At 38.7% G+C, this 13,352-nt stretch overlaps 1 protein-coding gene across 1 annotated transcript in view; it reads left to right on the top strand.

Annotated features, from left to right (window-relative positions):
• The window catches only part of COL11A2 (collagen type XI alpha 2 chain), a 484,735-nt gene that overhangs the window by 426,437 nt on the left and 44,946 nt on the right, over nt 1-13,352 (top strand). Inside the window, exons 59-61 of the mRNA XM_044083566.1 lie at nt 7,468-7,575; nt 9,132-9,185; nt 13,073-13,126. Coding sequence (XP_043939501.1) covers nt 7,468-7,575; nt 9,132-9,185; nt 13,073-13,126 — 216 coding nt within the window. The remainder of the gene's footprint in view (nt 1-7,467; nt 7,576-9,131; nt 9,186-13,072; nt 13,127-13,352) is intronic.

Raw genomic sequence — 13,352 nt, 5'->3', positions numbered from 1 at the left:
GCGCTGATTCAAGCATGCAGTAGGTACTCATAGTAGGACAAGAGCAGTAAAATGAACGTAACAGCAGCAGATGGAATTAGTAAAGCTGTTAATGATTAATTCGGCATAATTCATTGAGATGTCATTACACTATGGTCTATGTGTTGTTTCTGGATGTATTAGCATTAATGAACATTTATTTGAAACATAAATCAAGAGAACTGATTATTAATGCAATGACTAAAAGTCGGAGACACGTATTTATGGAAATGTAGAAGTATATGAGAATATCCCTTTGTTCACCACCATTTGGTGGGAGGTTAGCATAATGGTTAAGGTGTCTACTTACAGACAAGATGCAGAATTTGATTCTCACATGGTGTAATTGGCTAGGCTTAAAAGGGCCCTCAAGGCCAGTTAGCCTAGTAGTAATCTATGAACCTTTAGGCGTGTCTTTTGATGTGAGTGAAAGTATGGTGTTTCCATTTTTCCACTGTTATGTGACCATGCAGTTGGTATATACAAGTTGGTGGGCCTCCCTCTCTCCACATTGTGGTGCCTGGGGAGGCTTGCCCCCCCCCCAATAAATAAAAGCATAAAGATCTATTTTCTGAAACTGTTTTTTAGTATATTTTTAGCTGTTTTGTCTGTGAGACAAATAGCAGTCAGTGAATAATTATGAATCCATTTTCACATGTTGTTTTTTAATATTTAGCAGTACAAATGCCAGCAGCAATGCATTGCATATATAAAGTACATGAACACTTTATGAAGCTTGATGGCCTTGTAGGACTACAGTACAACTACAGTTGAGCAGTGGTGTTAAGAACATACGTTTCAAAGATATTTAGAGCCCTCAGTGATTTCTCCTGTGGCTGTCTTTGTTGCTTACAGACCTTATAAGTTTCACTTTATAAAGATGACTGTTTCTGTCATTGCATTCAGATATTCAGTATTTCTGATGAACATTCAGATTTGATGACATTCATCTGATTTGCCCACTTATTAAAAGCAGGACTAACCAGATTCATCCTACGTGATGGCATTACTTATTATCCCACTGACACTGATGATTTTCCTGCAGAATGGCCTGCCCCTTGGACTCTGATCTAGAAACCCCTAATAACATGCATAACATGCCTTTAGTGCTTTCAACTCTGAGGAGCTCTTCCCTGTACCTGCTGTTTCATCACAGGTGCTGTATAAGAGAGGCAGCTCCAAATTTAGTGAATGAAGGAGCCTTAATTGCCTGAACCTTTAGAGCAGTTATATGTTCTAATGGATTAAGCTAAATACGGCACTTTGCTGTAGTGTACCTCATGCAATATAGTGAAGTATAAAGCTTTATCCCAATATTTAATGACCATTTACTTTCCTTTTTCGTACTTTATTTCATCTCCTTTACTGGGACACTTCAAAATTGAGTTCTTTGGCTCAGGATTTGGGAGTATCAAGGTTACCTAAGCAGCAGAGTAGTTGCACATAATAATGAACATTATTTGTACATGATTGTACTGAGATTTCATTTGTCCCTGTTCCTGGAGACTTTGTCCCTACTAGAATGTTAGTAACTCATACATTTCCCATTCACCAGCAATGCTTTCTGGTGTATGGATTGGAATTTAGTCTTGGAAGGGCAGATTAATTTCATGGAGAAACCTCTGTCCCCAAAACCCTGGTTGTAGTCTCTTACTGCTACCACAGTAAGAGTTATACCTTTAAATGCGTGGCACATTGGTCAATACCTTTGTGCAGCTCTACATTTTCAGTCTGTAGCAAAAATCTATCAACATTTTTTTTTCTGCTCTTCCACGATTTCTCTTGATAAGCTATCCTCCTGTTAATCCGGTATTCTTCGTTTCAAGCAGTCTCTCTTAGTTTCCCTACTATTTAATTATAGTTTCTTTACATTCTTGCACTGCTGCTTTGACATTTATAGCCAGAGTTTCCATAAAAATATGAAGATGGGACACAATTAGTATTTATTTCCCTTTTCTCATTCCTTTTAGGATTTGTTGCAGAAAATATGTTTTATCTCCATTAAGTTCCTTCATAGTATTCCTTACACAGTAAAAGTGACAACTTTTGTTGCACATTTCTGTATAGATTTGTGAGTCATACTGCTAACATAAGATGTATGTATTACTGTTTATGCCAGAGGCAGGGATCTATAATGCAGGACTTGGTGTGTTATCTAGGTGCATTGATGTACTTTTTCCTAGGCAAGTTGCAATGAGAACATATGAAATTCCAACTCTGTACATAATGTCACAAATATCATGACATTTTATGTATCAGTGTAAATAGTTATGTGCTATCTTATATGTCATGAATATACGTATGTGTACATATATATATATATGTACATGTCATATACATGTATGCTGTGCTGTGACATACTTGAAAAGGGTCCTCAGACCATTCCACCTTCCCAGTTAAACTACAATAAATAATTAAGTAACTAAAGTTCTCAGAAATGAGAATAGTAGTAGTAAATAAATCAGTTGCATAAACTGTTTCCCAGTGATTGATTAAATCAATAGCAGCTGCCCAGAAATTCTGTCTCCCGCTTCTCACCTGATTTTATTATCTGGAGTAAGTGAGACAGGGACACATACGTAAGTAAATAAACCCTCTCCAGTAGTCCCTACAGCATTATGGGATTATCTGGGAATGGAAAGCAAGTAAAGGACACAAACAGGTCAGTCGAAACGTTATGTACATCACTGACTGACAGTCCTGATTTACATTTCGTCAAAACTGTCTGTTCTAAAGTCCTTTTTTTCGCTGGAAAATAATACCAACATAGCAGACAGACTCGACTGCACAACAGGAAAGTATTTTCATTCCGTATGATACAATGCATGAAATATTTAAAATTCTCAAAGCTTTCTGAATGTGACCTCGTGCAGAATATAGTACCTGATAACACTGAAATGCTAATATGAACTCAGTCTGGCAATGTGGGATTCTTCACTTTTGGCTGTACACTTCAGTTGATTTATGCATCATGACCTTAGGCTCTGTGAAACCTTTTAATGTTTCTTGTGTTTGTTTTCCTGCTAGTTGCTGTAATCTGAATTTAATATCCTACCCGCTTCTTCTCTTGACTGAATCCAGTATCTGTCTGCCTGGGATGACATGATTGACAGACCACACTGCTTTGCCAGAGATGGCCTGCACCTGTCGCCCTTGAGATTCCGGATACTGGCAAAGGCTCTTGCAACCCCTATAGTGCCCTTTTTAGGCAAGGTTCAAATGACAAATTCACCACCGTAACAGGTACAAGCAAGCAAAATCTGAGGGTAATGCTACTCAATGCTAGAAGTCTAAACCTCAAAATGCACTCACTCGAGGCACTCCTTAAAATGGAGAACATTGACATCTGTGCAGTAACAGAGACCTGGTTCAAAGTTCCAGAGAGAACCCCTGCATTACCAGGCTATAATTCATACCACATCTTTCAGCCACCAAACCCGGACCAAAACACTAAAGGTGGAGGCGTGTCCATATCCATTAAGGATATCCACATCTCCAAGCTAGTTGCTCAGCATAATGCATCCGAGATTATCCAAGTTCAACTAACTCTGAGAAAAACCACAATCCAGATTGTAGCTTGCTACAGACCCCCCACCATGCCCCAGGATTCCCACTCCTCTTTTCTTGATACACTGGAAAATATTAAGGTACATCCCAACACTCTAATAATAGGTGATTTCAACTACCCTACCATTAACTGGGAAAACTACTCATGTACCAACACTTTTGCTCAACGTTTTCTGGAAATCATCAGTTCCAATGCTTTGGATCAACTTATCCACACCCCCACCAGGGGCAGCAATATCCTAGACCTGGTCATCACCAACATGGGTGACCGGTGTTCCACACCAGAGGTCAGCTCCTCTTCGGTCAAATCCGCAAGCTAATCACCCTAGACATCCACATCCCGCTCCCACCCCCCATTAGGAAAACAACCGTAAAAAAATTCTCCAAAGCCAACTTCACGCTTCTTAAGACAGAAGTGGCAAGCTTCATGACACCCATGCAGATGGACAATAGAGGTACGACTGCTGAATCCTACACAAATGCACTTTATAAGCACTTACACGAGTGCATGGATCGTGCTATCCCTAACAGAACCAAGATGCTATCCTCCCAAAAAAGGAAGCCAATCTGGTGGTCTTCTGCCATAAACAAACTCTACAACAGAAGAAAGAAACTGTTGCAAAAAAGAGTAAAATCCCATGATTGGAGGATCCCCCTGGTCAGCCTCAGTAAGAAGCTGAGATTCCTCATAAAATCCTCCAAAGTTAGTTATGAAAAAATCGCCACTGATTCTAAAGACAACCACAAAACATTCTGTACCTATGTCAAGAATCTCAATGGCAACACTCAGATCTGCTCTGAGTTACAGCACAATGACACTAACTATACAGAACCAACTGATATTGCCAACATCCTGGCAGATAGGTTCAGTGCTAACTTTACCTCCCCACCCCCTAAAAGGTCCATCTTTATACCGGAGGAATGCAAAGTTCCTGTAATCACGACTGCACAGGTAAAAACTTCACTCGCCAAAGCCAAGAACACAGCATCCATGGGACCTGACAACATCCCAGGCTGCCTTCTACATGAACTACAGAATGATCTGGCACCTCACCTAAGTACCATGTTCAATCATAGTCTCACCTCAGGCTTTGTGCCCATTGAATGGTGCACCACGATGGTTATCCTACTCCACAAAGGGGGGGGGGGGCCACAACAGACCCCGGGAACTACCGCCCCATTAACCTGACGAGCCTGGTCTGCAAGGCCATGGAACGTATCATCATGGAACTCATAAACAAAGGCATTGGAAATCTCCAAACTCTGGACCCCACACAGTTCGGGTTTGTAAAAGGCAGATTATGTCTCCTAAACCTGATGGACTTCTTTGAAGTAATCACCAAAGCCATAGATGAGGATAAGGTGGTTCACACAGCCTATCTAGATCTTGCCAAGCCATTCAACACCATCCCCCACTCTGGAATTATAGATAAACTCACTAAACTAGGTATAAATCCCTATGTCACTCACTGTGAAAGTAGCAGACTTCAAATCAGACTTCAGACCAGTGACAAGTGGAGTACCACAGGGTTCAGTCCTGGGTCCTCTCCTGTTTGGTATCTACTTCTCTGAAGTACAGGCTAACACAGAAGGTCTTTAGCTAACTAAATTTGCAGATGACCGCAAACTAGGAGCCATAATCGAAACTCCTAACGATGTGGACATCCTACAAAAGGGCCTTACTGAGACAGATGCCTGGTGTCAAAGCCATGGTCTTAAGCTCAATGCCAAAAAGTGCATTGTCATCCCCTTTGGTAAAAACTCTGTCCCCATGAACTACCACATAGGCGGTAGTCTACTTAACACCGAAAGTGTGATAAGAGACCTTGGGACACAAGTGGACAGTAATCTCTCCTTTGATAATCACATCACCACAGTGGTCAAGAAATCCTTCTACATGGCACACCTCATCAAAAAAGGTTTCTCATCCAGAAAGAAAGAGGTCAATGTTCCCCTCTACTCATCACTCATTAGACCCATTATAGAGTACAACGCCCCTTTTGGTATGTACCTCACAAGACATCTACAACAACTGGAAAGGCCGCAAAAATACCTCACAAAGAGGATTACTGGCCTCAAACAGATGCCTTACGCAGACCGACTAAAAAAACTCCAGCTTTACTCCGTCGCATATCGCCTACTCAGAGGCGATCTCTGCCTAACATACAAAGCTATGTCAAACCCAGAGCTGTTGGACATGCTCCACTTAAAGAAATTCCAATCCCTCCAAGCTACATGCTCTAGGGACCTAAACCTTGTCACCACAATAAACAGAACATGCTGGAGGGATAGATTCCTGTCCTAGAGACTTCCCATACTCTGGAACAGACTACCTATCTATGTCTAACAGAGCTCCTCATTAGCACTCTTCAAGAAAAATCTTAATGATTGGATCGGTAATAGGAAATTCACCCCGGGGATCACTTCTGTGGTTCTGCTTGACAGGGGCACAGGAAAATAATTTTCTTGGGTGGCGAAAGTCAGGGTACCTTTTTGGCTAGGCTTGTATAGGCCCTAGGGCCAATAGCCTAGTACCTACCTATGAACCTATGAATGTTGTTCCTTCAGCCTGCAGATTGCCTGAGAAACCAAGCAACAGTATTACTGTTGTGTTGCGTCATAACCATTCCACAGTACAACCTTTAGCTCATGGTGTGGTGCAGGAACTTAATTGTGACGTTAAATATCCATTACTCTGGGTACTATCCCTCCAGATCATCTCTTGGTCATTCCTGTTTCCACTGTGGTGCCTCCTCTAAGAGCTAACATGTTTAAAATCCAACATTTTATGAGCTTTCCTCTCCCCAATTTTAGTATTCTGATTACTATGGGGAGCCAACCATTGTAGTATTTTTTCTCCTGTAATGAAGTATGTGGTTACGAAATGCTTCATTGAGATGCCTTGCTGCAAGGAAGACATCCTGTGGAGATTTTACCACTTTGGGAGTCATCATAATCTTTAGTAACATTTCTCTGTTAATCTATTATTTTTTGAGTCTGTGGTTTAAATGTTTAGATTTTTTGTCCATTTCTGCTGCTACCCTCTACTGGATCCTGAAAGGCTTGCAAGCAAGATTTTCAGAAATGTTAATTTTAGTAGTTACTTTTGTATTCATGGATTTTGTCAGCATGTCCATTTGCATGTATCCATCAAGGAAGTCACTTCCTTAATCTGGTAGGAAGGATTTCTAGTGAGTTTCTCAGTCTTGTAGGAAGGACTTCTTCCTCACTGATACCTCTTGTCTGACTAATTAACTAAATCTGAGATGACAAAAGGGATTCCTTACTGCAGTCTCTCCTTCCACACCTCCTCCTGAATTTCTGAGTTACTGCCATCTTCTAGAACATTTGGATGTAAGAGGCTGTGTTTTGTTCAGTAGCACCACCTTTAATACTGTTTTAATTCAGATTATGCAGTGCTATCACACTATTCCTGAGTTTAACTGCTGTCAGCTCCAAGGCTTTGCCATGTTTCCTTGTGGCTACCGTTTATATTTAAATTTATAAATTTAACTAGAGTAATGTTTGTAAAGTAGCCATTCCAAAAAATGCTTGGTGTGTAGATGTTATCCCATTATAGCACTGTTATTTAGCAAGTGCATAGTTTTTACAGGGAAATAGGGAATGTTCGACATAGTTCATATCATTAACAGTACTAATATTCTGGGAGTGGCTTTTTAAAATATAGGTTTAAGATTTGCACGTGACATAAACTTGACATTTTATATGTATTTCAATGTATGAACAGCATTTGTGTTGCATTGTCTAGTTTATAGTGGAATGTGTATGTAACAACAGAAAATCAATTTAGTAGTGGGATTCAGGGAACTTAATCTTTTTTATTATTTTGCTTTTTATAAAAAATTATTTTTCTATTTTTAGGGAGAGCCTGGTGCAGCCGGTGCTCCTGGGAAAACTGGTGCTGTTGGCCCCCAGGGTGCTCCAGGAAAACAAGGGCCAGAGGGTCTCCGTGGTATTCCAGGAGCAGTTGTAAGTATTACTGTTTTATTTTGCTTACTGACTGTTTCAGTGTACATTCCCTTTTTAACAATATGCTGCAGTTATAAGAGTTAGGAGATACAGATCCACTGTATTTCTGATTATTTCTATTTTTCCTGATGATTTGTATTCATATCAGTAAGTACCAGCCATGATGAAGAAGGTATAAATGTCTTAGGCAGACATTCCCAGTCTGTTACCTGTCCTGTTAATGGAATCCTTATGCATGCATTGAAAAATTTAAAGTAATGAAGGACCTTCGTTGCAGACAACCATCACCTGTAAATAAGTCCCCCTCCTGTGGAAGAAACTCTTCATTCATTATACTTTTATCAGTTTTCTGCCAGCTTTTAAGGTGACTACATTTGTTTTATTGAAGGGCACCCCCCCAGGGACACACAGCACAGTGTATTATTGCATTATACACAGGCACACTTAATGGTACAGTATCTTACACAAGTTCCCAGAGAAGACACTGACACCCACACACTGTGTAAGTTATTGCACCAAATCTTACTGTATTGATTATTATTAGGAATAAATGACTACCAAGGCGGGGAAGGCTTGGCTGTCTGCATGTCTGGCACTCGGTGGTTTATTGATGAGGATCATGTACAAGGCTGAGTAGTCTAATACAACAATATGCTGAGTCTCACATTCAGGAAGCTTCTGTAAGGGTATGTAGCACAGGTGAGTGGTAATGTTTGGTATGGGTGAGACTAGTAGACTTATTACTATGCTATAGGTCAGTGACAAATGACTTGCTGACCTAGGGCTTTGACTGCATGTGTCTAAGAATGAAGAACCCTCTTCCTATTGCTGTGCTCTATGAAATTACACCAAGCTACATGCATACAGTTCAAGTATCACCCTTCCCTTCCTTTATGGATATGAAATAATATGTGACTTTCCATCAGATTGGAAAGAATTTCTGTATCACATGAGAAAACATCCCCACTGTATTGTCTGTCTTGCTAAGGTCATTGTCACCAGCAGTGAGGCAGTAACACTCAGACACCAGTTCCATTGGATAGCACACTATGTTTTGATGGCTGATTGTTGATTCCAGAACAGTTTGGAAGGAAAATGGCATGATCCCAAACACTGGACAGCTCCATACATTAAAATCATAATAGTTTGGGGGGTGGAATTCTGGGCTCAGAACTGCATTATTGAGTGAAGATAGGACCCAGTTAATGAATCATGACAGAGATCCTGCTTGAATCAAAAGAACTAATGATAATAAACGTGTATTTAAATAGTACCCTTTGTAGCTATAATACAAAAATGTTTAAAATTAACTGGATATCAGCATTCAGAAACCTCACCTTAACAAAGAGATCCCAAAACAGAACAGAACCATTACTACTGGCTTATTATATAATCATAATGTAAACTGTGCATCCCCAAACAACACCAGCAGGCCTTCATTGTCCTTTAAGAAGTACATTTAATAGGAACAGGGCTTACATATATTAGAACTGTTTACTTTGTTCTTCCAAGGAAATGCTGTATTTAATTTTTTTTTCTCTTTTGCCTTTAAACAGGGAGAGCAAGGTGCCCCTGGTGCTACTGGACAAACTGGTCCCCCAGGTCCGATGGTAAGTAATTGTTCATTATTACAAAAGCAATCAGTAACATAGCAATATTAATAGCTTTAATCAGCATTTGTGTCATACTGAAACTGCAGACTACATAGAGAGTAGAAATATAGTGTTATCTGTAAACACTACATAGCGAGGAAAAGTATAGCATCATTATCTGTAAACACCACATAGTAGAAGTATAGCATCATTGTCTGTAAACACCACATAGACAGCAGACGTATAGCATTATTATCTGTAAACACTACATAGCGAGGAAAAGTATAGCATCATTATCTGTAAACACCACATAGACAGTAGAAGTATAGTATCATTATCTGTAAACACTACATAGACAGTAGAAGTATAACATTATTATCTGTAAACACCACATAGATAGTAGAAGTATAGCATCATTATCTGTAAACACTACATAGACAGTAGAAGTATAGCATTATTATCTGTAAACACTACATAGACAGTAGAAGTATAGTATTGTTATCTGTAAACACAACATAGACAGTAGAATTATAGCATTGTTATCTGTAAACACCACATAGACAGTAGAGGTATAGCATTATTATCTGTAAACACTACCTAGACAGTAGAAGTATAGCATCATTATCTGTAAACATCACATAGACAGTAGAAGTATAGCATTATTATCTGTAAATACCACATAGACAGTAGAAGTATAGCATTATTATCTGTAAACACCACATAGACAGTAGAAGTATAGCATCATTATCTGTAAACACCACATAGACAGTAGAAGTATAGCATTATTATCTGTAAACACTACATAGACAGTAGAAGTATAGCATTATTATCTGTAAACACTACATAGACAGTAGAAGTATAGCAGTATTATCTGTAAACACTACACAGACAGTAGAAGTATTGTTATCTGTAAACACTATGTAGAGAGTACAACTATAGTATTTATCGTGAAGTACTGGTAGAGCAAACCAAGGCACATTAACAGCATAAATATCATAAAAACGTTTTATTTGTGTGAGAGCTTTCACAGCTTAAACCTGCCGCTTCATCAGACATTTTAAAACCATTTTACCTGTTGCATTTTAAAGAATTCTTAACCAATAGCAAGACAATGACAATCATTATCTAATTAGTTTATTAAAGAAATATACAATGTATAAAAAATATATATAACTATGAAAATACATAAAAAGTGATTGATAGATAAACCTACTTACATCTGTTTACAATATGGTTACAAATGACAGTAAAAATATCTCATATATGATATATAACATTTCATAAAAGCATAACATATAAAAAATATATAATATAAGACTTTGTCATTTAAATCTCCTATTTTTTAATATGGGCTTGATGCATATTTTATCATTCAGCCCTTTACCCTTATTGCCTCTCATTCGAATAATCCATCTTAATTCTATGGATTCCACCTTATTTTCAGTGTCAGGCCCACCAATATTTTCATGAATCACCTCCAGAACCATAAATTTAAAGCTATGTGATGCATCATTTGTTGCAATGTGTTTGGCCAGGGCATTAGTGCATATAGAATTACTTATACAATAAATATGTTCTCTTATTCTAATCACAAAGACGGCGATCTGTTTTGCCTATAATAAAACTATTACAGGCCTGGCATATAGCTAGATACACTAAATGTATAGTGTTACAATCAGCCTGAACCTGAAAATGTAAAAATTTTCCTGTGTCAGGATGCAAGAATTCACTTGAGCTGTCAATAAATTTACACCAGTTGCAGTTCTTACAAGGGAAAGTCCCATTTACTTTATTTGGACCAATATTCACACACACACACATATATATATATATATATATATATATATATATATATATATATATATATATACACACATATACACAGATTTTGTCATTTATATACTAAGCTTTAGTGTGAACAGCTGTATAAAGGTTAGTTGGAGTTTCATAGTCACCAGGCACTAATTGCCATGTGCCAGGTGTCCAAATCTACTTTCCTAGATCCCAGCTGTGCACCTGCTACATAAAAAAAAACACAGCCTTAGGGGCTAAAGCATCTCCCACCCATTAGGAAAGTACATTAAACTACAGGGAAAACTGCTGTTTTGTGAGCAATGAAGTTGCTGGCTGAGACTGCTTGAAATCAGGAAGAAAGAACTATGAACTGCAGACAAGCTCAGCTGAGAATTCAAAGTAATCACAAGTTTATAATTTTTTTTATGCAAGTCAGCACTTTCATCCTTAAATGTGTTTCATTCAGGTTGTATTAAACAAAATGAAAGTCTGTCCAGAAATGGAGCCTTCATCAGGAGTTTAATTTGCCTCAACAGGTCATAAAGTGTTAAAGTAGATTGTTGTTGATTCTTAAATGTTGAGAATAGAAGAGCAGATACTTTAAGGGCTAGGGACTGTCCACATGGAAGACACTAATAGAAGACACAAGATTTTAAAATGCATAAAACACTGTAGAGAGTGTACTTGATTTTATGGATCTCCCCCAAAGCAGAAAAGATAACCCTACAACATAGGCCTCAAAACACAAGTGCAGGGAATCACCTCTTAAAGCTGTGGAACCTGGGCTGCTTCATGGAAATGTGGTATATCACTATAGTGGTGTTACAGGATGGTAATGTTCTTGTCAAAATCTCGGAACATGATCAGCCACAACAGCCTCATACAGACTCTGTGAAACTGATAATGACTGCATTCACCACAGTGTACAGAAAAGGCTCCTACTTCATGAAATAAGTTCACTGCTATGATTTTTGCTGCAGACTCCTACCAGTAGTCTTTGCCTATGACGAAATAAATCCATCACCTGGTCAGGAAGTTCTTGCCAAGCCTTAACTCCATGTCCCTTTTTTCAGGATTCAGATGCTGTAGATGAGGTTAGGAACACTGATCTCAGGAGACTTGCTGAGCCATTAGACCTGACACATCAAGTTTTTTGTCACACTCCATCCTATATGAGGTATAATTTATTGACACATTCCCAATACTTCAGAGTATGGCTCATAAACAGACATTTTTTTCTGCAATATTCTTCTAAAGAAAAGGTAAAAAAAAACTAAAACTTTCTTTGAGACTGGTACCAAGATTCATAATTGCACTTCTTCTGGTATGCTGTCTCAGATTTTCAAAGGGACCATAAAGCATGCTTTCAGGTGTCACTGATCTACGCCGTTATAGCTGGAGGTGCACTAACAGTGAACACACGCTGCTTTATTGTGGCTCGGACATTTTAAGGGTGAGAAATGTGCATCAGTACTGTGGGTCTGGTCACACAGTGCTGGGAATTACAGCTGTAATTGACAGTACATTAATTTGAGGATTAAAGGGTATAAAGGAAAACAAGCAGTATGGAACCATAAGGCTTTTGTATGGGGCCATAGCTGGTAGTAACAAGGCACTGTTTAGGGGTTCCAGGTCTGTAAACTCAAGGCAGGAATGAGGTTCCCACAGTTTTCCTTTCAAGGAAGGGATGAAAGATGAAAAGTCATTCCAGTATTCAGTTTTTCACTCCGTGTTCTTTGTTTTCCTTTAGGGACAGCCTACTCTTTCACGTAATGATTCTGATTAGCTAGTTTGTTAAACATTATGACCCACTTTTTTCATTTTATTGTATTTTTATTTAAAACCTACTTGTATCATCCCACACAGCTATATTCTGAATTAATCACTAAACACCAGACAGTGAAGCTGTGCCACAGTAATAGTACCAGAGTTGATTGTGAAAAGTATACGTTGGAGGCACTACTGTGGAAATACTACAGAAATACTAATGTTGTATGTCACGAGCGTGGGGTCATTTGTTAGTAATGATGTGCTTATTTGAATGGATACAATGCAAAGACCTTATTTTATAAACACCTTAACTTACTGTCCTGTACTTTGTTTTTTTGTAGGGTCCTCCTGGTTTGCCAGGGCTAAAGGGAGATCCTGGTGCTAAGGGAGAAAAGGTAAGAAATCATGCCGCATGCTTATAATCATGGTTGGAGGTTATAATGACACATCTGCTTACACGTAAGGTCTGAGAACAGTACTGCATGCATAACCTGCCAACAGTAGTACCCTGACTTGTCCAAAGCCAATGAAGCTTTTCAGTTTTTGAATCATTACACCTCTTTTTCTCAGACATTAAAACATGACTCTATCTAAATGTGGGTATCGATTAAGGAAGGATTT

The sequence above is a fragment of the Protopterus annectens genome, chromosome 9.part0 (assembly GCF_019279795.1).
Source record: "Protopterus annectens isolate FY-2018-M chromosome 9.part0, PAN1.0, whole genome shotgun sequence".
NCBI classification, from domain to species: Eukaryota; Metazoa; Chordata; order Ceratodontiformes; family Protopteridae; genus Protopterus; species Protopterus annectens.
The sequence above is the reverse complement of the archived record's forward strand: the minus strand, read 5'-3'. Positions and strand labels throughout refer to the sequence as shown.